The sequence below is a fragment of the Rutilus rutilus genome (assembly GCF_951802725.1).
Source record: "Rutilus rutilus genome assembly, chromosome: 23".
In the NCBI taxonomy this organism is placed as follows: Eukaryota; Metazoa; Chordata; class Actinopteri; order Cypriniformes; family Leuciscidae; genus Rutilus; species Rutilus rutilus.
This window is the reverse complement of record NC_140233.1, coordinates 21,988,515-22,015,750: the sequence shown is the minus strand read 5'-3', so window position 1 is coordinate 22,015,750 and position 27,236 is coordinate 21,988,515. Positions and strand designations below refer to the sequence as shown.

Here is a 27,236-nt window from a genome sequence, read left to right as displayed (position 1 = left end):
TGACACGACAGGATGTCCATCTTCACTAGTTTAGTGGATTAAATCGTTTTTCATGTTCGGTTCTGCAAGCATGGGCTTGGGAGACGTGTCCCCTCCACTTTTTGATAATATGCAAATTCGTCCCCCGCACTTTTTCATCAGGCGAGTGTGTTTACGACACGACAAGTTGGTTTTCACGGGGCAATGTGTATCAATCCAGATTTAACATTCAAAGAAACAATATATTCTATCTACATACGTGACTTTCACATTTCCATTTTCATATGAGTTCAAAACGGCAAAAAACTAAATTATTTCCAAAATATTCAAGCACTGTAAGTTGGCATGTGGCATCCGAATTGTGTTGCACAATGATGAACAACTCTGCCTATTTCTCTTGTTGAATAATTAGCAAGTTTTGCTGGGAATTGAAAATATTCACCACCCACACAAACGTGCACTTATTTTTCTTTTCTTTTCTTTTGTAATGTCTTTTATTTTCACAGATGTATCAAAGCCCTTTAAATGATAATAAAGATGGTGATTGTTAATGCTGAATTTGGATTTTCACGCATTAACAGCCACTATCTATCTGTCTGAATCAGGCAGCGCTGTAACATGTTTAACCCTGCCGTTTTTACATTATATAATTCAATAGAAATGCAGTATGCAATTGTATCATATGCATTAACATTCTGATCTTTTGGTAGTTTCAAGTAGCTTAAAATACTGAGATATTTGTGAGGTTTAACTGTGTATAAGTAATCTGCAGCTTTTAAACAAACCAGCCAGAAAGCATAAAGGAAATTATACTATGTTTATTGAATCTCATTGCTCTACTGATATAATGTCTCCTTAATGTCACATGTTTGTCAGTTGAGTTCAGTACATCTCTTTGCAATAGTGTGGTTTGAGTGACTCTTTGTTATATAGAATTAGTGCATACCAATTCTAATTACATTGCAACAGTTTCTGACTTTCACTTTCACTTTCTGACTCACTGCAGACTTTCTGACTTTTTTCCTCAAAATTACGAGTTTATATCTCACAATCGCAATTGTGACTTTATATCATGCAATTCTAACTTTTTATCTACCAATTGCGTGTTATAAAGTCAGAATTGCAAGTTTATTTCTAGCAATTCAGAATTTATATCTCACAATTCTTACTTTATATCACACCATTTTGACTTTATTACACACAATTGAGACTTTATATCACGCAATTCTGACTTTTGTAACTCGCAATTGCGACTTTATATCACGCAATTCAGAGATGTAAACTTGCAATTGTGAGAAAAAAAGTCAGAATTGTGAGTTCAAAAGTCTCAATTGCGAGTTTCAAAAGTCAGAATTGCGTGATATAAAGTCCCAATTGTGTGTAATAGTCAAAATTGTGTGACATAAAGTCAGAATTGTGAGATATATAAAAAAATATTTTTTATTCTGTGGTGGAAACAAGCTTCCATAATGAAGATATACAACTGCTCAGAAAGGGTTTCAGCATGTGGACAGTTAGCTTTTACATTTTTTTTTTTTTATAGCAGAAATACAATTGGAAACTTGAGCTACCAACAGGTTTATTTTGTAAATGTGTTGCTTTGCACATCCCTCAATGCTGAAAATAACCCCTGCTTAAGTCAAGTCAAGTCACCTTCATTTATATAGCGCTTTTAACAATATGGATTGTTTCAAAGCAGTGATAATAGGAAATTACCGTAACAGATTGTTTAGGCTTTACAACAGCTCTAGGATAAAGTTCATATCCAGCTAAAGTTAGTTTTGATTGATTGATTCACTTCCGTTGCGAAGATCATTAGTTATTAACTTAGAGGCCTACACACACAGTTGCTAACACAACACAGTTCTAACAGAAAACCCTAACACCCATCCGCACAAACCAGTGCCTGGTGTCTCGAGAACGCACTCCCTGAAATAGGTTCGAAGGTGCAAACGATTATCCATTATCTCTGCGCAAACCTCAAAAACGCAAACCTGCGAAAACGCAGACGTCGCGCACATGCCCATCACGTGTTCAGTCCAAAGGTATGCGCGTTTGAATATATATGTGCGCAGGCGTGTAGTCCTTCTTTACAAATCAAATTTTTTTTTTTTTTTTTTGCTTAAACCAGCCTAAGCTGATTTGCTGGCTTTAATTGGGTAAAGCTGGTCTCCTATCCTCACCAAGCTGGTCTTCAGCTGGTCTAGCTGATCTCATGGCCATGCTGGTGTTTAGTTAGCTAGTGGTTAGCCAGCTCTTCTCCCAGCCTGACCCGCTGAAAATGTCCAAAACCTTTCTAAAAACCAGCCAACAGACCATCCTTACCAGGCTAAGAGAACCATTTCTCTTCAGCACAACACAACACAACACAACAGCATTAATGGAAAGGGAGCTTTTGCAAAACGCTGCATTTCAAATTGCTTCTGACCACTTGGGGAAGTGAATTAAAGTAATTAGTATTTACTGCTTTACAATCTTTACAAGAAGCTATTTATGTCTTGAGAACCCTTTTTGTTCTGCAATTAAAGCATTTTGAATTAACTCGAAACAATTAATTTACCTTGCTAGCTAATAACCCTAATTAACTAAAGTTGGAGCAAAGCTGCAGTGTTAGAAACGGTATTAATGGGAATGCATTTGAGCAAGAAAAATTAGCCATCGCCGAATCTGATTATTATTACATAAGCACTGGCTTAATTCTTCAGTGCAATGAATTAGAAGGATTCAGGTCCAGAGTAAAACTAAGTTAGCACGCAATGCATCGTGGGCAAATTGCTATGTCAGTGCAACACACGCTAGTCATGTGTCCATTGAAATGCACTATTTTCAGAGGCTTTTCTCAGTATAAGGTCAAACCATCTTATTATTCAATATTTCATTTGTTGGATCACAATCACTAATTTATCTCTTCTGTGGCTCTGTGTTTAAGCAAGGCGCCTCTTGTAGTTCGTACAGCAGCAGCATTTTATCTCGTTAAGATACAGTAATTAGGAGACCTTCCTTTAATGTTGTACTCAAAGTGTTGCTTCCACTTATTGCTTGTCATTTCTCCTAGCAATGTTAAAAACATAAAACTGTCCCTGGAATATGTCCATTGTAAATAGTGGTGCTAAGTCATAGAAAACCACCAAAAAACATTCAGGACCCCTTAAAGGGTTAGTTTACCCCAAAAAAATAATAAAAAATGCCGTTAATTTACTCACCCTCAGACCATTCAGGTGTCTTTTTTTCTTTAGTTGAACAGTAAATGTTTAAGATGTGAATCTATCGCCATGAGCCATAGGTATTAATTTAGTTTTGCCTGTAAATGTTTTTTTAACTCTCAAAGTGACGGCAGCCATTGACTTGCATTATAAGAATCACCAGCTCAAAATCTTCGTACATTTCTACTGAAAAAACAAAACAAAAACCTACACCTTGGAGTAAATTAACAGCATTTTTTATTTTTGAGTGAAGTATCCCTTTATAGGGGTGGTTCAGGATTTTCAACATCGGACCTCATTTTCAAGTGAGCCTGTTTGTCATTCATCAGTGGAGACCGTTTTCCAAAAAATTCATCCAGTCCTTACTTTTGGATAGTTCGCTGGTGCTAGGCTAGCGCGAGTCAACGGTAGATGCGTTAGCCTGCCATTAAAAACAGTTTTACCCACTCCACAGTACATCAAAAGCAAATCAATTATAACGCCAGACTACCGATATAAATGTCTGTTGAGAGAATAATGTTAGAAATCAAACTACCCTTTCATCGCATTGCAATAGTTATACTTTGTTCCCTGTGTTTATTAGCACAGTCTACAGCAGCGGCGGAGTGATATTAAGTTACCTAGGCAACCGAGACTACTACTAGCTAGCTAGACGTCCCGACTGTAGTGCGCTTCTTTTCTGTGTTTACTTTTCGGCGCAGTACTAACCGGAGCAAAGTAAAATTCCGCCACTGCTGAGAAACTAGTTCCTGTAAATGTAATGCGATCATTGAGATGCAAGTGTAGTTTGAATTCTAACATTATTCTCTCAACAGACATTTACATCGATAGTCTGGCGTTATATAATTTATTTGCTTTTGGTGTACTGTGGAGTGGGTAAAACTGTTTTTAATGGCAGGCTAACGCATCTACCGTTGACTCGCGCTAGCCTAGCACCAGCGAACTATCCAAAAGTAAGGACTGGATGAATTTTTTTGAAAACTGTCTCCACTGATGAATGACAAACAGGCTCACTTGAAAATGAGGTCCGATGTTGAAAATCCTGAACCACCCCTTTAAGAACCACATAGCAACACTTACAATACTAGCATTGTGGCATCAGTGCAAGTACTAGTCACATTTTCTTTGGAAGCTGTACAAATTTTGTTACTATTATACTATTTTGTTACTTTGTTTATCAGCAGCATTTGTTTACTTGGCTAATGCTAATGCTAATGTTTGCTTCAGGGCTGTGCAGTTCCAACTTCCAACTTATTTGGTGAATGTCTGAAATTTAGAGTGCATATAAATACCAAATCTAATTACAATAAAACACATAATTGCGGTATTATACAGAATGTTTGGTGTAATAATGCCATGTATGACTGTGTTAAGCTACAAGATAGCAGTTTACAAACCACTCTAGCTGTTGAGCTAATGAAGCCTCCTGTGTGGAAATTTCAACCAACTGGCTCTAAAACACACTTGGATTGAAACAGCTGTCGGTTTAGCTCTCCGCCATGGTTAATTTATCTAAACCATCCTATTTCCAAACCCCTTTCCATGGGATGTTTTATTACCCTTTTTCAACACACCATCTGTACCTTGAAATTACACTATGATTGTGCATAATGAATTATATTGAACCCCTTAAAGAATTGCTGTGTGTTTTTGCTTTAAAATGTATGAGGTTACAGTATCTCCAACTCCTCTCCAACTCAACTTGTTTCCAAAAAAAAAAAAAAAGATGAAAAAGAAAGCTAGCATAAAAAACTACAGTAGGTACCCATAGTATTCAATCATTAGCTCCCTTAGCGCGAGTGGAGATGACCTCCGTGACTGCTTTCTACAGACCAGTAACGATCAGCGAATTCACACAAGTGATTCCTGTACGTTCTGAGTTAACAACTCAATAATGAGTGGGAGAGAATCTACAAGACAAATTATTTCCCAGTCAAATAACCAATTTGGATTAGCGTCAGTCTCGCACACTTACTCGACCTTGACTTTGTGCGACGGACTGTCGAAAGAAACTTTTTCAGGGTCATTCCTGAAAATGAGGTTCATGTTGGTCTCTATCACGGCACGGCACTTACATTATCGCTAATTATTGGACTTGGAAATCTGGTGACCCGCAAGAGCTTGGCGAACTCACCGGCGTGCAGAGGTGTTCTCACTCAAATCTAATGATCTGCCTTCGTTTTAACGATTTGGCTCGGTTGATTGCCGCCTTCTCAACTCACCCCCACAAATCAAGAACCCTGCAACCTGAACCCGAATCTCTGCCGGCCCACGTTGACTCAAAATGGTGTCGAGTCTAAGCCAGACCCAGTGTAATAACTCGCTAATGAAGTTATATGGAAATTGGATGGCTGCATGCACACAGATGTGTAGAGTTAATTAACGCTCGGCTATTCATAGAAGTAGGTGCACAGGTGTCAGCAAACTGACATTTTGAGGGAATGGGTCAATATGGTGAGATGGAGCAATGAGAAGTTGGCGAGCGTAGGGTGGACATGATGTTAATGGACGGAGGAGAGAGTCGGGCTCATTTGCAGCAACTCTTTAATCATCAGGAATGTATCTGCCTCGGAGCTTCAAGTTTCACAGAGCCACTTTATCGCTCTAAAGGGCTTGTTGCAGATAGCATTCAGCTTCAACCTTCAAAATGTATTCACAATGTAATTAGCCCTAATAATTCAACAGATACAAAGGATTTTTTTTTTATTATAGGATATTATTTATTTTTTATTGCAGACTTTTTTTTTTTGTACTTAAAAAGTACAATTAAAAGTACTTTTATTTATATATATGTACATTAATATTGCAATGACTTGAATACACATCTTCTGTGAGTAACGTTTTTAATTTCTGTTTTAACTCATTTAGATTGTTTTTTTTTTTTTTTTTTTTGGAAAATATAAATTTTAGGGTGAACATCTGACATTCTGATATCACAATGAAAAAAAATACGATAAAATGATTGGATTATTGAAAAGAACACCTCATTTGACATAATCTTTTATCATTGTTTTAGAAGAAAATTTTATTAACTAGGCTAACTGCTTAGTAACTTCTTATTACTTCAAAAAAACAAATTTCTGCATAAGGTACTACTAAAGTCAGATGGTGCACCCCAAACAGGAACAAAGCATAAATAAATAGGAAATGACATTGTGTGTCAAGGTCAATAAGTCTAACTTGGTTACACTTTATTTTAAGGTGTCATTGTTACAGTGTAATTATATATTTAAGTACTGAGTAATATTAATTAACTATATGTACTTACTATAGGGTTAGGGATTAGGATTTGGTTGAGGGTTAGTTGCATGTAATTATGCATAATTTACTGTTATTACTATGGTAAGTACATATGTCACAACGACACTGTAAAATAAAGTGTTACCTGTAACTTTTTTGACAAGGCAAGGTTAAGTATTAAATTAAATTTAATTTTAATTTTAATTAAATTTGTTAAAATACGCATTACCTTGTAATTTATATTTCGAAAATAATTAAGATGCGTACACTTACATGTATTCAGGGTGTAAGAAAATCTCGTATTACTTTTATTTGGTTACCTTTTATAGGTGATTTGCTCAAAAAGCTACTGCCATTGAGATGAATGGTACTGCAATGCTAATGGATAGATTTTTCTAGATATAATAGACATCCTCAGCGTGACTTAATTTGCTTTTATCGAGTAGTCCTCAGCCGTACAGATTTCTTTCCCCAAGCTCCTGACGGCGGTTTCTGCTCACTCGAGATCCCGTGGCTCATCTTGTGTTGAACGACATTGCTCTCCGCCAAATTCCCTGCCTGGCTCTTCTGACTGGCTCTGGATCAGCCGTTCAGAGAGTTTTGATGCGGTGCCACGTTTGTCAAGATGGCTTTGTCCGGGATTTCCGTGGTTGTTCCAGCACTCTCTTCAGCCATTGGCCAGATTGTTTATTCCCCGAATAGTCATCACATCTGTATGTCTGATTAAAACAGCAAGTGAAGGACTTTAACTGATAACGTCAGTTCATGATGCCAAATTAATCCAGATATTTACCTGAATACAGAGGCTAGTTATAGAATCTTAGAAATGTATTGCATAGAAATGTAAATTATTATTATTATTTATTATTTTTGGCAGAGGCTATGTACACTAAGTGCAACTATAGCGTTAAATGTTATTTACACTAAGTGGAATTAGCAGTATTTTCTTAGCGATAGATTTTATTTACCCTAGATGCAAATAGAGATAGGTGATACATTTACACTAAGTGTAATTAAGAAGATATTTGAAAAAGGGGAAATAAAGTGCCTATAGATTATCTAATTGTGGGAATAACGTGTTGAATGGCTAGATGTGTAGAACGCTGCTCCTGTTAGCAGAGGCTTTTCTTTTGTCATTTTGTCTGGCTCAGTCAAACAGTGGTGGGCAGAGTTCATGTAAAAAGCCTCTGCCAACAAGGTGGGCTATTTGCATTTTATTTTGTGGGCTATTTGCATCTTTATGCCACACACAGCAAGGCCGAATGTGTTTCCATGACTTCCACACTTTGTCAGCATACAACGGTATTACAGAATTATTACTGGCACAATCCCCCCATTCATTGTTTGATTGTTCTCTGGTGTTCCTTGTTAGTCATTTGTCTCTCTGTATAAATAGCCCTCATGTTCCCTTTTTTCTCTGTCTAGCTTTGATGTTGTTAAACCTCTGTTGGTGAGTTTGTTAGTCAAGTTTCAAGTCGAGTCAAGTCAGGTGTTTGTTTATTTTGTACTTTGTTCACATTTATATTAAAGTCCCCCTGTAGTCAACCATTTTATCCCTTAAAACCCATCTTTGATCATCAAAATGACAAATTTAAAGGTTTTTCTTTGAAAAATATCCGTCATGTCTTGAAATAGCTTGAATGTAACTCTACACCCTTGCCTCATTTAGTATATGCGGTTCTATGAATATGCAAATGCCTCCACTCACTCACACCAGCTCAGAGATCCACTCCTTGATGATCACACTTGACCTGATTGGTTACAAGGTAGTTTGTGACATCAGAAACACCAGCAATTTCAAACCACGTTTTTGAGACTGTCTTTCACTGCAGTTTTAAAGAGAAAATACTCAGCAATGGTGTCGACTTATGAATTTACACATGGTTTGTCTTAAAGCATTAAAACGCCACATAGACATATAAACAACATTAAAAACATGATTTTCACCACAGGGGGACTTTAAATAAACTACACATGGGTTCTTATTGCAATTTGCCTTCAGTGGATTTGCGTTATACATTTCTAGTCACGTTTGGATTTGCAAAAGTCAAAAACAGTAAACCTATGATTTAACTGTGCATTTATAGGATACATAAAACATTAGCAAGGAATTTAACCTTATGCCAGGTTCACACACCATAGGTAAGGAATAATTGACGACAGTTAACCTCCTTGACGACTTGAAATACATAATCTGAACAATGTTTCGAGGTGTGGTAACTGTAGTATAAGCGGAATAATTGATTTCAGAATTGATTTTTATACTACAGTTACCACTCCTCGAAACATTGTTCAGATTATGTATTTCAAGACGTTTGTAAAGTTTTTGTCATTAAAATGCTCTTGTATTTAGGACTAATTTCTTACGCATCTAATCCCATGCCTCCGTTGCTAATTCCAAAACGTCATTTTAGAGTTAGTAACGGAGGTTTGAGCCACTGATAGCAGACTAATGCTGGACTAGCTGACATTCTCTGACTGTTTTCATCGACTGCAGCAGATTTTAAACACCGACTTTCAACACAGACTGAACGCGCTGAACACGCGTTTGGGCATGATCAGTCATAAGTATCAAATTACATTCATTATGCAGTTATTAATGCAGTTATTAGAGAGAGATGTTGCAATAATGAGACAGAAAAGCATGTGCGTCAATATTATTATTTATGAATTAATTCAGTTCGTTTTAATTAATTCGTGCATTCTTTTTTTTTTTTCATTATTGACAGATGACAGTAGACTATAGCCAAATAAATGAAACACAAAGCCCTTTTAACAAGTAGGCCTATCAATAATTATTTATTTGTTATATTATCTGCAATAAAAATCCGTGCTGCAGGACTATCCATTTATTTAGCCTATATTCAGTTTAATTTTCTATTGATTATAGATAGGACTATATACTTTATTTATTAAAATTAAACTGCATGTTTCTATTGATTGTGAAGCTAGACATTGAAAATTGCAGATCAAGCGCATGGGGCTAAATGCTTTTTCTTGTTATGAATTGTATCCTATTAGTATTTTCCGTTATTACAGTTGACTACGCAAAGTGATATGGAACTGTAATGCGGATAAAGACCTGGAACTACTTTAGCCGTGCGTTTCCCTGAAAATAATGCACACCTTAGAACGTTCGTCAACCAATCAGATTCAAGCATTCAACGGCCCTGTAGTATAAATGCTTAGAAATTAAACTCTACTGTGTTTCACAGTCAAAACATGGCTATTTGCCCCGGGTAATGCAAAGGAAACTTCACTTTACCTCACATTTAGATAAAAGGCGACATAATGGATGGCACTCATCACTTCATTGAGGTGGAAAAACAAAAAGTTCTTTATGGCGCATTTCTTGTATAGAGATTTCATTTAAAACGAAAAGGCATGAGAGTTTGCTGTTTTTGTCAACTATAAGTTTTAATTTAAAATGTTAGTGATTTTAACATACAGTAGGCCTATATGCTTAAATGCTTTGCCACTTGCTTAAGAAACTTTATATAAATCTATATAGAAGTAATGAATTGAATAATGTTTAAATTTAGTGCGTTTAAACGTGAACGCGTCTATGAAAGATTGTATAACTGGACTGTGTACAAAGAGAATCACATGCTAAAAAACATTTTCAGTAACAACTGGATTTGAAATAAAAATAATGAATACATTTTGTGGAATCGACACTATGATGGGAATTTTTATAACATTCAGAAAAAACATTCAGTTTTTTCTTAATGACTTTGTTTTGTTTTTGTGAACAATGTTGTCTCATGATACATCATGCAATTTTGGGGGGTAAATCATTGGCCGTGCTTTGAAAGGTCAATGGCAAATAGAGTCAAAGTCAAGTTACAGAGTTACAACTGAAGCTTGAAGTTTGACATAGATTTCAAAGCATTAGAGACCATTAGTGTCACCTGAGTGCTCTTTACTGTAGTGTGGTGTGTTTGGGTGAGCGTAAGTACAGGGGGTCAGGTGGGTTCAGGAAATATGGTGTACGTCCCCATCCTCTGCTCTGATCTGCAGTGGCAGGTGTGCATGCTAGGAATATTCCAGAAGACAGTGATGTAAATCAAGGACGATTCTCTTGCTTACAACTTGCACAATCTTAGGTTCGGTCTCTGACTTATGAGCTCAGTTTTTTTTTACGAAGTGCTTGTGATTTTAAGATTTCCTTTGGTTCCCTGTCAGGTCAGAGAGATCTTTCACATAGACTAGCTTTATAAGTCATCTTAAGCTTGATTCAACTATGTTTATCTTGTGCATGTGGGAATCAAATTAAAGAAGCATCTGCACAATAGACTGACAGCTATGCTTAGCTTTTCAAACTTGTGCTGTGCACTATTCCTGAGGAATTCTGCAAAGGTGTGCTCTTCCTAACATGGGGCTCTGGACTCTGAGTTTTTTTGCTGATCTGTGATCATTTTCCATGTTATAAAAACCTCTCAGAGCTCAGCAGCCTGATGGAGGATACGTTGACTGCTCCCAAATACTGCTGTATCGGTTCAAACATGGAGTAGTGAATCAAAAACACAGTGCAACTACTTTAGTCCCATTTTCGAATAAATTAGGCTTACGAGCTGGTTATTTTTAATGAATAAAAAACATACAGCAAGACCAGTGCAGTCTCAGACTCTGAGTCATTTCTTTTAATCAATTATGATACGTTTACACGATAATGGTGTAATAAAAACGGAAAAGCTTTTTCTTTCGCTTACAGACGACAATGTTGTCAAAACGATCCCCGTTGATACTGTACAGATCCACTAAAACGACTAAAAACGTACTGTATTCTGCTGCCAGGCCAGTAGGTGGGGATGTCACTTTATCGTTTTGCTTGTCAAGTACTCGCGCATGCCTATAGACTAAACACCGAATACGCATGCGCATGATGTCACGGTTTTCACAAATTTGCGTTTTTGCAGTTTACAGGGAGATGATTACGGTATTGTTTTCAAAAACTTGCGCTTTGAAACCAGTTTTCAAAAGTTTGTGTTTTCAGGTCCCCATAAACGGCATTGTCGTGTACATTTATATTACAATGTGTAGTTAAATTATGAATTTACTCATTACAAATTTTGTTGGTAGTAATTTATAAAATAATAAATATGCTACCACACTTTTTGTTAGTTGAGGATTGTTGTTTACTATAGTTAAAGGTGCAGTAAGCAATTTCTGAGAAACTCTGTTGATATTTGAAATCGACACCCAAACAAACACACCCCTCCCCCGTGATTGCTCGGCCCCAAACTAACAGCTGTCGTGTCAGACTAGCTGTGCAAGTATGGATGAATCATCTGCATCAACAATAATAGCGTATCTTGGATCTATAAAACATAGCAAAAACCAATGTTACTCGCATTCGTATTCAAGCCTTCCCTCTCTCTCACGTCTCTCCAGCACTGGAAAGGTTCTCCAATATTCACGCGGGTCCTAAATCTCTTGTCTGATCGTAACACTTCTTTGTCCAGTTAGATTCCTCTGACCATTTCCTCTTTGGTAATATCTCAGTCATCTCTCTTTTTACCGTCTTTCAACAAACGTCCCGCTTGCTCACTCTCTCTCCTCCCCCATCATGAGTGGACACGCCCCCTACTGCTGATTGGCTACAAAAGTGCTCGGTGGATCGGTCCGATCCACTTAGTTTTTTGTCCTGATTAAACAGCCAGGACTATGTACAGACACACTTTTTTTTTTCAGCAAACACACAGAACAGACATCTAGCAAATATTCTCAAAATTGTTTGTTTAGGTGTTGATTTAAATTTTCAACAGCGTTTCTCAAATCATTTACTGCACCTTTAAGGCCTCGAATAAAAGCCTGTGTAAACACACCTTTTGCAAGAATTGTTTTAAATTGATTTATCATTCAGGTCAGATATGCAAACATTTATTCTTTACAAGTACTAAAAGAATCATAAATGGAACCATTAAGCAAATGGATTTGTTTGGAGGAATCTGAACCATTCAATTATTTATGATTCCCATGCTCTAAGTTGTGATACATTAAAATGCACATTAATGTGATTCATTTTTGTTGTTGTTGTTTTTTTGTTGTGTGTTCAATATCTTTCTTGTCTCTTTACTTCTCCACAGGTGGAGCGAGAGATCGCCATCTTGAAGCTAATAGAACACCCGCATGTATTAAAGTTGCACGACGTCTACGAAAATAAGAAATATTTGTAAGTATTACAAGAATTTTGATGAAAGTAAAATAATGCTTTGCTTATTTGTATTGATTTGTAGTATGTCATTTTAGTAAAGACACTTATTTAGACTTTTATACTTATTATATTTGTTTATTCTTAATTATTTATGAAGATGAAACATGACTAGGATTGCAAACCCAAAATGTGAAAGTGTTTAGCAAAATCAAATGGAGTTTGGTGGTGTATCCTGAAAGTTTGGCAGAAATGAGTGTTTGATCCTGAAAGGTTTTATAAGAGAGGGATTCTGCTGGTGCCAAAACACTCTTAATGATGAAAGTGTGAAGCAGTCTGTTAGTCACGGCAGTTCGAGAGCTGCTAATGGGGCCACGACTCATCCTTCATGGAAACACCATGATAATTCACTTAGCATTTTTTGGCATCAACAAATCTTTATGAAAATGATTTCTCTGGTTTTGAAGCGCTGCATGTGTTTAATATTTTTAACATTCTTATCATTGTTAATATGCATAAGTGCCAAAACAGCTCCGACCCCCCGATGCATGGACTCTGCGAGACTCCTGAAGGGGTCCTGTGGTTTCTGGCACCAAGACTTTAGCAGCAGATCCTTCAAGTCCTGTAGGTTGCGAGGTTTAGCCTCCGTGGATTGAACTTGTTGGTCCAGCACATCTCACGGATGCTCAATCGGATTGAGATCTGGGGAATTTGGAGGCCAGAGCAACTCCTTGAACTCCTCATCATGTTCCTCAAACCATTCCTGAACAATGTGTGCCGTGTGTCAGGGTGCTTTATCCTGCTGAAAGAGGCACTTCCACCAGGAAACACTATTGTCATGAAGGGGTGGACTTGGTCTCAACAGTGTTTAGGAAGGTGGAACGTGTCAAATTGTCGTCCACATTTCTCAGCAGAACATTGTCCAGAGCCTCACCGGCATGACGTTTTCCCACAGTGAATCCTGGTGCATCACTTCCCCAGGTAAACGGCACACGTTCACGGCCGTCCACGGACTCATTGGACCAGATGACCTTCTTCCACTGCTCCAAGGTCCAGTTACGACGCTCGCGTTTTCAATGATGGTCATTATGGGCACTCTGATTGGTGTGTGATGCACTGTGTGTTGTGACACATTTCTCCCATAACCATCATTAATATTTTGTGTGACTTGTGCCACAGTAGACCTTCTGTTGGCTCAGGCCAGACTGGATAGCCTTTGTTGCCCTCGTGCATCGATAAGCCAACACCCTGTCGCCGATTTGTCCCTCCTCAGATGCTGTTGGTGAACTTTCACCATTGCTGACCAGGATCAACACACAATCCTCTCAGTTTCAGAGATACTCTGACCCAGTCGCCATGCCGTTACAATTTGGCCCTTATCAAAGTCACTCAGATCTTTATTGCTGCACATTTCTCCTGCATCCAACACGTTGATTACGAGAACTGATTGTTTGCTTACCATCTAATCTACCCAGACCGTAATACGTGGCCTTGTTAGGAGATGATAAACGACCTGTGACTGGTCATAGTGTTTTGCCTTATCAGTGTACCATGAATATCATTCTATGCCGGAGATCTGCAACCTTTTTGTCATGATGTGCCATGAAGTTTCCTAGTTAATTTGATTAGTAATTTGATTAGTAACATAGAAAGAGTGCAGAACCTCAAATATTTCTGAAGCAATTTTCCATAAAATTTGTTTTAAATTCATCAAAATCCTACAAGTTTGTTTGTTTTCAGATTTAAATTAGACTTTCAGTGACAGATTTCCAGTGTGACCCTACTGAACCCTACTACGTGTGAACAGTGTTTGCACATTACCATCATTGTGTTTTTAATAGGATTATATGCACTTATTTGAATATCTCTGAAATGTATAGCATTATCAAAGCTAAGCACAACAAAAACAGCAGAACAAACTGTAAGCTGACAGCCATTCACTTATCTTGTGTGATACATCTGCTATCAGCAGCTCGTAATGTGCCGTCGCGCTAATGGTTTTGTCAGGATTGTGCGCTTTCATTGACTTGTGCAGTTTAATTCTCACACTTTAATAGTATTTATAGGTTCTAATTCGAAACAAGCTGTGTTACTATGAGAAATTATTACCTCCAAATGAAGATCTGTATGCAAGGGCGAGGTAATTTATCTAAATTAAATACATACACCTCTCTCGCTTTTGCTCACGTTCCAGCGATTACCCCTTAGCATTGCATAGGTTGCAATATTACGGCAGGGAAATACGTGGTTAGACTACAGACCCCTGTTCTATGCTATATATTAGTGATGCGCGGGTCGTCTCATAACCCGCGGGCCCCGCGGGTAGCCCGCGGGTCGGGTTGGGGCGGGTCAAAAAATTGTCACTTTATTTGCGGGGCGGGTCATTAAACAAAATAAAATAAAAATCCATATGTTGCATGCAATGTCCAGCCTATATTGAATATTTGGGAATATCAATCTAATCATATTTTAGTAGGTTATTTGATAAGGCCGTAGCAATGCAACTTGCGTGATTCCCCCAAACCTTTGGCGTCACGTGACACAGCTCGCGCAAAGCAGCTCGCGCCGCCAGCCACAACAACAAAGACGGAGAAATAAAAGTGAAGATGGAAGATGAGGTGCGGGAGAAATTGAGGTCGGGATTTTACATAATTAAAAGAAAAAAAGGTGAATGATGAATTAGATGAATACAAACGCTGCTTTGTAAATATTGAAAATGTTTAAATCATTATCTTATTAATATGACCTGATTTATGGTTCATATTCAGAATCGTCTGTTATTGCCAGTTTACAGGGCGATGTTTCCAAGCACTTTCAGGCTGAAATAAAGGCTGTTTTCATTTACATTACAATGCCTAGTTTGTCTATTTAATGGTCGCGGGTGCGGGGCGGGGCGGGTTGTAAAAATAGATACAGTGGTGCGGGGCGGGCTGAGGCGGGCCAAATAATTTCATAAAAGCGGGACCCGCGGGTTGGAAAAAAAGCCGACCCGCGCATCACTACTATATATCACAGTGTTATGTTATTATCAAATTTATTTTAGTACTGTTGCCAGGTTAAGCCAGTAGGTGGCGATATGTGATTCACTGACTCATTCACTCATCCAATCACACAACACAAATCATTTTTATTTTTTTTTAATTTATTTTTTACACTGATTCATTCAGAGATGAAATGCACTCGGAGATGCTGCAGTTAATTGTTGCAACTTTATTTCGACCTGTTTTGGCTAATGGAGCAAATAGGACAAAATCTATGGCAATATATTTATGTCTTAATATACTCTGGCTAAATGTACGTTTCTTAGCATTAACTTGTACATTGAGCTTTTGTATAAAACAATCTCAATGACAGTGATGTGAACAGAGCGATGATTTTAATGGCTTGACATTTAGTTTACTGGTTAAAAAAAAAGAATTGAGTGGAGGTTAATCTAATATAATCTAAAAACTGACTAGAGGACACCAAGTTGCCAGCATCTTCCACCGATACATACCACTCGCTTGGCTCACACATTCTCACACAGAAACTCACACATTCACAAATGTTGTTTAATCATGAATTGTTTATGACACTGACTCGTTTTTTTTTTTTTTTTACTCCAGTGTGAGTGTATTTGAAGGCAGTTTCTCCACAGAAACTTAAAAATTCACCGTTCGTTCAGGCTCTCTAGTCCTCCAAACTTTTCCTGACAATCTTTCAAAAACAGCCTAATTTCAAACCATGACAGTATGTTATCGTCAAGGAGACTTAACGAAACTAAAACCCACTGAAAGTTTTATCGTGTTTACTTATCTTCACACTCATCTTCCATTGAGTGCTTTTGGTTCACACACTTGGACAATGTAGAACAGAAGCTGTCAGCCATGTATTTCTCTGCCGTGCACAACCTCCAACCAAAGAGAATCACTCTCGACTCTGTTTGCTTGTTTAAATGAATATCCCCCATACTTGGAGATGAAATTGTCTATTCTCTTTGAGACTTCAACCAGGTTCTTTGAAAAGCGTCTTAAGGAAAACATTAGTTATTTTAATGAGGTTTCATTATAGACTCAAGCCATTAAATCTAAATCCATGTCTGTTAGCTTTGATGTTGTCGACTTTATAAGCTGGTGTTCTCCTAAATGTTTACAAACTGAAGTGTTAACATTGGGACCTAAAATATTGATGACTCATCTTGCACACAACATGATGTAATTATGAGTCTCAAAAACACAGTTTCAAACAGCCCGTTCCTAACATCACAAACAAAAAGTCTGAGATTATACATTATTAGCTGTTTGATACTGAAATCGCGACTTTATATAACAAAATTCTGAGATAAAAAGTCAGAGCGAGATGTAAACTTGCCATTTTAAGAAAAAAAGTCTGAATTGTGAGATAAAAAGTCGCAATTACCTTTTTTATTTTTTATTCTGTGGCAGAAACAAGCTTCCATAGCAGACAGAGTTTGCGATCAGATCATTTTACAGCTAAACTCGCACTAAATGCATTAAACAGCATTAATGTAAAGAAAAGCAGGCTTATTACATTAGAGCAGGCAGTGAGAACAGTGACTCGCAGCCAGTTTTCAGTGAATTATTCATTCCAGTGTCCGTTTAGGTTTAAAACACGAGCTCTGTCATATTCTGTGATTGTTTCTGAAGAGCGCAAGCCCTCATGCATCGCTCTGTGTGAAATACAGATTGAACGGAACCTCATAACATCCCTCCGCTGGATGGACAGATGATGACGTTTCTTTGCCGGATGAAGCAAACCTTTACCAGTCGTACAATAAGCTTGAGAACGATGCGCAAACAAACTGTGAATGTGTCTCAATGCACTGATCGCACATTGTATTGTATTGTATTCACATTGTTTCCACACACATTCAGGTTAATATTTGTATCTGTCATGTGTATGTTGCTGTGTTTAGTCATTCTGAATGGATCCGTCTACTGTAGTAGGCATATAACCCAGTAATGTTGTGTGTGTGTGTGTGTGTGTGTGTGTGTGTGTGTGTGTAGGTGTAGGTGTAGGTGTAGGTGTAGGTGTGTGTGTGTGTGTGTGTGTGTGTGTGTGTGTGTGTGTGTGTTTTGGTGTGCATCAGTTTATGAATTATATGGACTCCTGTTATCATTTTGGTTATTAGGTGTCCTTTTGGAGTCTCCAAGTGTCCTTTTTTGGAAATAACTAAATCTACCTTGAAAAAACCTTGCAGGTTTGTGAGGATCACCCTTCACTTTAAGAGATATAGCAAATTATGACAAAATAAATGCATTAAACAAAACAAATTATGTATGCTTAATTTTGCGATAAGTATGTGATTAATCACGTTTAATAGATCAAAGGGGTGCGAATAATCGCGATTAATTTTTTTAAAATAAATTGACAGCCATAATTCTAATACATCAATTTGTAGACGACCCTGTATAACTCGCTCCTCCTCTTCTTTTTCTGAATCAGTTTCTGGTTCAAACATATATAGCATTAAACAAGATCAATTATGTATGCTTAATTTCACGATAAGTATGTGATTAATCGCGATTAATCGATCAAAAGTGTGCGAATAAACGCAATAAAAAATGTTCAAATATTGACAGCCATAATTCTAATTCATCAACTTGTAGACAATCCTGTATAACTTGCCATTTTGTAGTGTGGTGTTTACTACAGTTGAGCGAGTGGATCAGGTATTCTCAGCTGGTGTGATTGACAGGTGGCGGGGACTAATTTACATATTCATAGAACCGCGTATACTAAATGAAACAAGGGTTTAGAGTTACATTCAAGTTATTTTAAGGCATGAAAAAAAAAATCACAAGATTAAAAAAAAAAAAGTCATTTGGATTGTCAAAGATGAGTTTTAAGGTATAGAATTATTAACTGCAGGTGGACTCTAAAGCTTCATAAGTTATACAGGCTCTTTGATATGTCCCGCCCAAACCTCCTGTTTCATTAAAAGGTGTTACTATAATGCAATTTCTGTGTTTTGTTTCTGTTTGCAGATATTTGGTTTTAGAGCATGTGTCAGGCGGAGAGCTGTTTGACTATCTGGTAAAGAAGGGCAGATTAACACCCAAAGAAGCTCGAAAGTTCTTCAGACAGATCATCTCAGCTCTGGACTTCTGCCACAGTCACTCAATATGGTGAGTGTGACCAGCCATTCCTGAACATGTCGGTCTGTTTTAATGGAAATTATTATAGCTGTGTTGATAATAATTGAAAAAATTTTTTTAGAACATTTGATGTCCAATCTCAATGCATTACACACAAACAAGCTATGAAATTGAACCTTATTAGTGTTTAAATGCTCCAAAGCACATAGAAAACTCAAAATAAAAGCTTATCCAAAACACAAAGCCTCAACAATGCTTCCTAAAAGCCAGTCCAGTCCAGTCTTTCCCACCTTTTTCCCACTTAATAGATTTGAGGCGACCGGCAAGCTCGCGAAAACTCTTCCCTCTTGTGCTCGTTAAATTCATATTCATACCCCGGGGCTTTCGATTATAACCATATCAAGATATCAGACTCAAGCTCTTTTTTCTCTCAAAAGCCATCCGAGGCAAGGCAAAGCGAGGCACGTCGCCTCTCATAGTTTTCTTCTTGATTTATGATCAGAGCCCTCATCCGAACTGCTTTTTTTGGAGGGATCGGATGGTCTGAGGGAGGATTTACCATCATGAATCAAATCATGTGATATTCCCCTTTTTAAAATCATATTGCATGTCCAAATGGTGATTGAATGACCCATTCTATGTGTTTGTGTGTTTTTTATTGTGTGCTGAAAAGAATAACCACATCAATTGAAGACAAAATGGTGTTTTATGACTCAAAAAAGGGGAGAAGAGAAACTGAGAATTCATGAGCTTCTTGATAGTTTTTCACTCATCAGTGGCTTTTGCACTTTTAAACCTGAAACTCTTTATCCAATTGATTACAATTTGTCATCACAATAAAACCACAGCGTAACCAAATTTGCTGACATGTTTCATTTGATGGAATATCTGAAGCTGTTATTTCAGTAAGCTGGTAATTTCGTTTGTTTTTGATAATTGGTCTTGTTTGGTTCACTGAAGCATAAAGTCGGGTTATGAAAATGGGAAAAGGTGAGGGCTTAGCCAGCGATGTATAATGATCATGTTCTTTTACAAACATCATTAGCAGATATTGACTTTTGAACCACATCATCAATTTTAATCGGGCCTTTTGTTTTGCAAATACCTTGTTGCGCTGAAGGAAACCTTGGACAAATAGTATGAAATGGTGATTAATGCTCTTATGCTGCTTTTTAGTGCTTCTATGAAGTTCCCACTCACGATAAATTGATATCATTTTGGCCAAATCCAAATTAACATGTTGGGCAACTATATGTATGGCTTTCTCTGTTTTTCCATCTACTGCTAAAAGGACTTTTTAGTGCTAATGAGAAAAAATGCAGAATGAAGAGCAAAGGATGGCCATTAGGGAAGAAATTTCAGGTTTTATTGCTAAGTTTTATTACTATTCTTCATCAACAGTACATAAAATACCTAAAACTAAATTGTTTTGCAAACAGTCACATTTACAACTTAATTATCAATTAGGTTCTGCTATGATTTTGACTTCTGGCAGTGCCACAGATGCGTTTTCCAAGGGTTATGGTGCCGTTCATGTGCTCTCATATCAACGTATGATTATTCTGACAGCGGTGACTTGAAGGCAAAATCCTTACTTTGAGCTGTTCCTCTGAAACACTGAGAGAAGAAAAACCGACACCTGGATAAATGAGCAAATCCTCTCATTAAACGCGTAAGAGTGTTATCAAGCTGATGTATTTAGAGATAAAAGGGAGGTATTATGGGTAATCAGTGCGGGTCTTTTACACCACACACATACACATTTGCATTTGTGCGCATCCAAATACAGACAAGATGAAAGAATTCCCTCACAACAAAAGACTGCGGTTCAGGGATGCTATCAGATGGAAATAACATGCTACTTTGATACACGGAACTGAATGATAACAGTTTTCTTGTACCATGGTGTTGAATGATACACAATATTGCCAAAAGTTTTGGGATGTCTGCCTTTGCATGCACATTAACTTTAATCATCATCATAGATGTTGTGTGGGAAGGAGGAGGCGGGAACCGGCGAACGTTCAACACACAGTTTAATATAAAATAAACGAATACAAAACGAACGTAAAAAGACAGCAGCCCCTCATGGACGACTGTCACATAATAAAACATAAAAAACACAATATAAGTCCAGACTTGTCCTCTCTCGATCTCCACTGTTGTCGCTCCTCCTTTTTATCTTCCGCTCGTCCGTGAGAGATACGAGACCGATGCGTCGCGCAGGTGTCGCTCATCATTAACCACGACACCGGCCTCGCGCCGTTCTCTCACGTTCCTCTGCCTCGTCCTGCTCGCCACAACATTCTTGATCCATAGGGTTTAATATAGAGTTGGCCCACCCTTTGCAGCTGTAACAGCTTCAACTCTTCTGTGAAGGCTTTCCACAAGGTTTAGGAGTGTGTTTATGGGATTTTTTTTTAAATTAATTCTTCTGCATTTGTGAGGTCTGGCACTGATGTTGGACAAGAAGGCCTGACTCCCAGTCTCCGCTCTAATTCATCCCAAAGCTGTTCTATCGGGTTGAGGTCAGGACTCTGTGCAGGCCAGTCAAGTTCCTCCACACCAAACTCGCTCATCCATGTCTTTATGGACCTTGCTTTGTGCACTGGTGCGCAGTCATGTTGGAACAGGAACATCCCCAAACTGTTCCAACAAAGTTGGGAGCATGAAATTGTTCAAAATGTCTTGGTATGCTGAAGCATTAAGAGTTCCTTTCACTGGAACTAAGGGGCCAAGACCCACCCCTGAAAAACAACCCCACACCATAATCCCCCCTCCACCAAACTTTACTCTTGGCACAATGCATTCAGGCAAATCCCGTTCTCCTGGCGACCGTCAAACCCAGACTCGTCCATCGGATTGCCAGACAGAGAAGCGTGATTCGTCACTCCAGAGAACACGTCTCCACTGCTCTAGAGTCCAGTGCCGGTGGCTTTACACCACAGCATCCGACGCTTTGCATTGCACTTGTCGATGTAAGGCTTGGATGCAACTGTTCGGCCATGGAAACCCATTCCATGAAGCTCTACGCACTGTTCTTGAGCTAATCTGAAGGCCACACAAAGTTTGGAGGTCTGTAGCTATTGAGTTGGTGACTTCTGCGCACTGTGCGCCTCATCATGCGCTGACCCTGCACTGTGAACGTGGCCTACCACTTCGTGGCTGAGTTGCTGTTATTCCCAATTGCTTCCACTTTGTTATAATACCACTAACAGTTGACCGTGGAATATTTAGTAGTGAGGAAATTTCACAAATGGACCTATCCTGGTTCCACGCTTGAATTCATTGAGCTCCTGAGAGAGACCCATTCTTTCACAAATGTTTGTAGAAGCGTCTGCATGCCTAGGTGCCATTGCAAGTGATTGAACATCTGAATTCAATGATTTGGAGAGGTGTCTTAATACTTTAGGCCAGTGTTCTTCAACCCTGCTCCTGAAGGACCCCCAACAATGCACGTTTTCTTCGTCTCCCTAATCAAACACACCTGATTCAGTTCATCAGCTCATTATCACATGGGTTAATGAGCTGATGAGTTGAATCAGGTGTGTTTGATTAGGGAGACAAAGAAAACGTGCAGTGTTGGGGGTCCTTTAGGAGCAGGGTTGAAGAACACTGCTTTAGGCAATATAGTGTATCTTAAAGGATAAAGTCTTAAGGTAGCCTAAATGATAAAGTAATCTCCAAGATCAATAATAAACCTCTCTGTTTACACATGGTAATAAGATGCGTTTTTGGTCGATTGGATCACAAGTTGGACGACGTTAAATACAGGTGTGAATGGGGGCTAAAACGTTTTGGGCTTGTCTACTTTGGACCACTTACAGAGGTAGTCGAAAACACATTCGACCCGATTGCTTTCGTAGTGTAAACGCTCATGTGGTTGAATGTGTTCAAACAGCCTTTAAAAGACGCCTACTCTCAGGCCAAAACGCAACTTGATGCCAGGTGTAAACAGGACCTTAGTGTGTCTCCTGAGCCCAACGGACTCAGTGTCTTGCTGTCTCTCGTCCGTGTATCATTTCTCAGAGCTGCAGGCCTCACGCAGAGCAGCAGTAGGGGCAGTATGCTACAAAAGGGATGAGAAATGTCCCTGCCATACTGTCACACTTCCCTGGCTGTTTGCTTACTTCATATGTGACTGAGAGACGCCTGTTCCCTCTGATCTCATGCTGGGACAGTCAGCAGGGGATGATGAGAGAATTACCTACCCGATATTCTCTTTTTCCACTGCCGTCCTTTCCCATTTCAGTATTCGTCCCGCTCTTGCGATTTGTCTGGGAAGCTTTTTGTCTTTTATGCTTGTCCGTCGTCTGTCTTTTCGCTGTCTTTCTCTTTGCCTACACCTATAACTTGCATATAAATTCCAAAACCTGCTTAGACAGCTTTTTAAGGCATCATAGGGGTGTATGACAGCTGTTTCAAAAGGCAGACAGCATAATTATACTTAAGTATGTGCATTAATTATGCTAATTAAACATATTATGCATAATTACAATGATCTGCATCTCCATTTTCACCTTTTAGGGTTAACTGATACTTTAAGGTGATCCAAATATGAATTGTGCAACATAAGCACATTGGAAAAACGTGCCTGTTTTATGCAAAACTCCCAAAAAAAACACATACAATATACAATTTGCTGCAGTTTCCAACTCAAATGAACACTAATGGCAGTAAAGCACCATTTTTTGTAAACAGGGCCTAAAATGAACACTCGCCAAGCGCCAAATGCAGTAAAAATCTGCTTTGGCGAGTAACTGCTGTAATTTTGACGGTGTCAGTCGCCAGTTGGCCGGTTACATTTTTATAATTCAAACAATGCAATGTTGTGAAAACATCATCACGAATGTGTAAGCCTTGCCTGTTTAAATATTCAAGCACAAGACAAACCAAAAGGGAGCTCAATTCATTACTCACCAGAAATCCGCGTCTCAGACAGCGCGCCAATACTAAATTGAGCTCTCTTTCACATCATCTTGCATTTGAACGGACAAATTCACGCAAAATGATGTAAAAAAAATGCCTGTCTCAGCAAGTATCCTAGTAAACTTAGTCGGTTATGTCTTAAGTGAATGTAAACAGTTCAGAAATAAAATGCATTTGTACCAGTATATTGGATCCATGCTGTAGGTCTTAAAGTGACAGCAGCCTAATATATCTGGTGCTGTCTGCATTTTTAATGTTTATAAAACTTTGTTGTAAACAAAGTAAAAAAGTCACTTTCTGCTCTTGACTGAATAACTTTTGGAACTTTAATAAGGATTAATGTGTTTAATTTTCATTTTAATTATACAGTGAAGACTAATCAGACTATATTTACATTTATAGCCAGGGATGTAGTGGAGGCTAAACGCACGTAAACGCTGTTTACGCACCTCCCAAAATTTGTAAATAGCGTTTGCCCACCTCCAAAGTGCGTTTATCCACCTCTACATTGCGTTTATCCACCTCTAAATTTCACATTATTTGAGCGGACTTTGCTTTCCCAGTGCGTGATTGCCGATCGGCACGATTCGAGCATTTGGGCCGTTAACTACAGAGTAGAACGCGCAGCGCGCAAACACGGAGCAGCAGAGAGCGCAGCCCGCGACACACACACACACGGAACAAAGAGAACGGCGCACATACGTAGCAGAAAACACACGCTCGTGAAGTTACTAAACAAGCTGCGCGAGAATGAAACTTGATCGCAGCCGCAACAGGAAATCATTAAAACGATGCAAAAAAAGCGATTTTTTTTTTTTTTATATATTTATAAGTTTATATTTTTATTCATTACAGGCAGCTGGTTTAATGTAGGGAGCATGTCAAAACCCAACTGTACAAGAGATTCATAGGGAATCAAGCCTGCACCAGGTTAAAGACTTTCCCTCTACAGGGAAACACTGATCCACATTTTTCTGATAGACCAAACAACTAATCAATTAATCGAGGAAATATTCAACAGATTAATCAACTATGAAAATAATCCCAAATCCCTAAACATTATGCACAAGTGCATTGCATTGAAAGCCCTGGATATAAGCCTCCCTCTCGATCTCTCTTAAATATTTTTGTTTTCTCTGTTTTGTCATTTAGTAAACTTTATAGATTTCAACACTGTAAAAAATTTGCTGTAGTTATGCAGCTGTTTGCCAGTAACTTACTGTAGATTTAAATTTATGTTATTTACTGGCAACAGTTTGTTCAAAGTTAAATGAACATTAAACATTAACAAGTCTTTGTCTTTACAGAATAAAATTATAAAATAACAATCTAATGCAAAGCATTCTGGGAACCAGAAATCTTCATCAACCTTTTTCTGTTTTTTTCCTTCAGATTTTGGTTCCCAGAATGCTTTGCATGAGGCTGTTATTTTAGTTTTATTCTGTAAAGATAAAGACTTGTTAATGTTTAATGTTCATTTAATTTTGAACAAATTGTTGCCAGTAAATAACATCCATTTAAATCTACAGTAAGTTACTGGCAAGTAGCTGCCAGTAATACTGTAATTTCTACAGATTTTTCTAACAGTGAACCATATTATTCCTTTTTGAGTCTCTTTAACAAGAACTTAGATTAATGTATGAATTGAATAGTGATTGTGTGACCTATGATGAGGGAACAACCAGTGATACCCTTGGTAGTACCATCAAATAATAGCGATGTCATCAGGATACACATATACCGGTAGGCAGTGGCCCACCTTACCGGGTGACCACGTCGTGGTCCACCAAAATGTATAGTTTACCCACCTCTTTTTTTACCACTACACCACTGTTTATAGCCTATTAATTAGGCTGGTAATTTTAGCTGTGATATCAAAATTGCAAAAGAGAACTGTGAATTCTGACTGATATCTAAACTTTTGGTGTCATAACTGCCTGTTTTTGCAAAAACAGTTTCATCGACAGTAAAAAAATATTTATAGCCGGTATTTTTCTTTTAAGTCACCAGCCATTGGCAGTTGTGGCAAAAAAGTTGTGTAAGGCCCTGTTTGTAAACCAATACATTTGGACATTTGCATCACATAACCAATTCCATATGTACAGTGTGGCTTTTCTGACAATAAACTTGTTCGGTAGCTCATCTGGAACAGCATCGCACTTGTGATGTGGAGCGCTTGTGTATGAGTCTTGTGAAACACGATAAAAGAGCTTATGGTTGCTTCAGCAAATGCACTTTCGTTTGCGTACTCACATTTGTTTTTGATAACACTATCAGTTTTGAAGTGTTGTGCTATGTTCAACAACCACCAAGGTAATATAACATTCCCAGATTCACATTAATCTGTTTCAGATAAAACTGAATAAGCTTCTAGCGCCACTCACTATGTATCTTACTTTGACAAAAAGTGTCACAAAACATGCAAGAAGCCAAGAAAAGCTGATTTCAAAATCAAGCTTTTAATGATATTTATATGTCTCAGTGGTGTTTTTAATACGCTTTAAGACAAACCATGAGCAAATTCATAAGTCAACAACATTGCTGAGTATTTCCTCCTCAAGTCTCAAAAAACGTGGTTTGAAATCGCTGGTGTTTCTGACGTCACAAACTACCTTGTAACCAATCAGATCAACCTGTGATCGTCAACAAGTGGATCTCTGAGCTGGTGCGAGTGAGTGGAGGCGGGGCTCATTTGCATATTCACAGAACCATGTATAATAAATAAGGCAAGGGTGTAGAGTAGAGTTACATTCAAGCTATTTTAAGGAAAAAAACGTGTAAATATGTAATTTCGATGATCAAAGATGAGTTTTAAGGGCTAAAATGATTTGAATACAGGGGGACTTTAAAACTAAAACATAGCAATAGAAATTAGTTTAATCTACTTTTAAAAATAACTTTTATGGATTTGTTATATTATATTTCACACTTAGCGTCGTTCAATGAAATTTCGCGAGAGTCATTTTTAAATAGGAATCCGCAGTCGTGAGTTTCACGTGATGGTGAAAAAGTTCATTTCAATGGACATTTTTTGCCCACTAAATGTTACTAATGCGACCGAACCTTATCATGTGTTGTTAGCGTAGCAACATGCTAACATCAAACCATTGGAATCAATTGAGTCGAGGGCTATTAAGTGGTCTGTAAAGTTGCTGCCTTCCAAATCACTCACTTAATAAGGTTACAGTTTTCGAACAGAGCTCATGTTATACTGTTGAGCATCCACATGTTTTTATATATATATATATTTTATTGTGATGGACAGACTGACTTGGCTATTTGAATCATGAGCGTTGTTCTTTAGATGTTTTAATAGCTGAAGGCCAAATGATCATTCCACATCTTTCTGTCCACCCACGAGATCATCTTTCTGGAGCTTCTAGACATGAATATTGTTCCAAATATAGCTACTAATAGAGTCCGTGTATGACAACGCCTGTCAGACAGAGCGTACGTAAATACACCTAGCTGTCTAGCTGAAAGGAATAACTCTCCCAACCCATTTTTACTGATATTTGACTATATTGACTCACTTGACACCCACCTGCTCCAGAAATAACAGCCAGATATAAAGATCAGAGCAGTAGCACCGCCTTCCACCCCTCGGCGATAATAAGAGTCAAGGAGATCATT

General features: G+C 38.1%; 1 protein-coding gene across 3 annotated transcripts in view; it reads left to right on the top strand.

Moving 5' to 3' along the window:
• brsk2a (BR serine/threonine kinase 2a) overlaps positions 1 to 27,236 on the top strand; it is a 216,790-nt gene that overhangs the window by 134,302 nt on the left and 55,252 nt on the right. For all 3 annotated transcript variants that reach the window (XM_084396512.1, XM_084396511.1, XM_084396510.1), the window contains exons 3-4: positions 12,512 to 12,597; positions 18,564 to 18,704. In XM_084396512.1, coding sequence (XP_084252638.1) covers positions 12,512 to 12,597; positions 18,564 to 18,704 — 227 coding nt within the window. The remainder of the gene's footprint in view (positions 1 to 12,511; positions 12,598 to 18,563; positions 18,705 to 27,236) is intronic.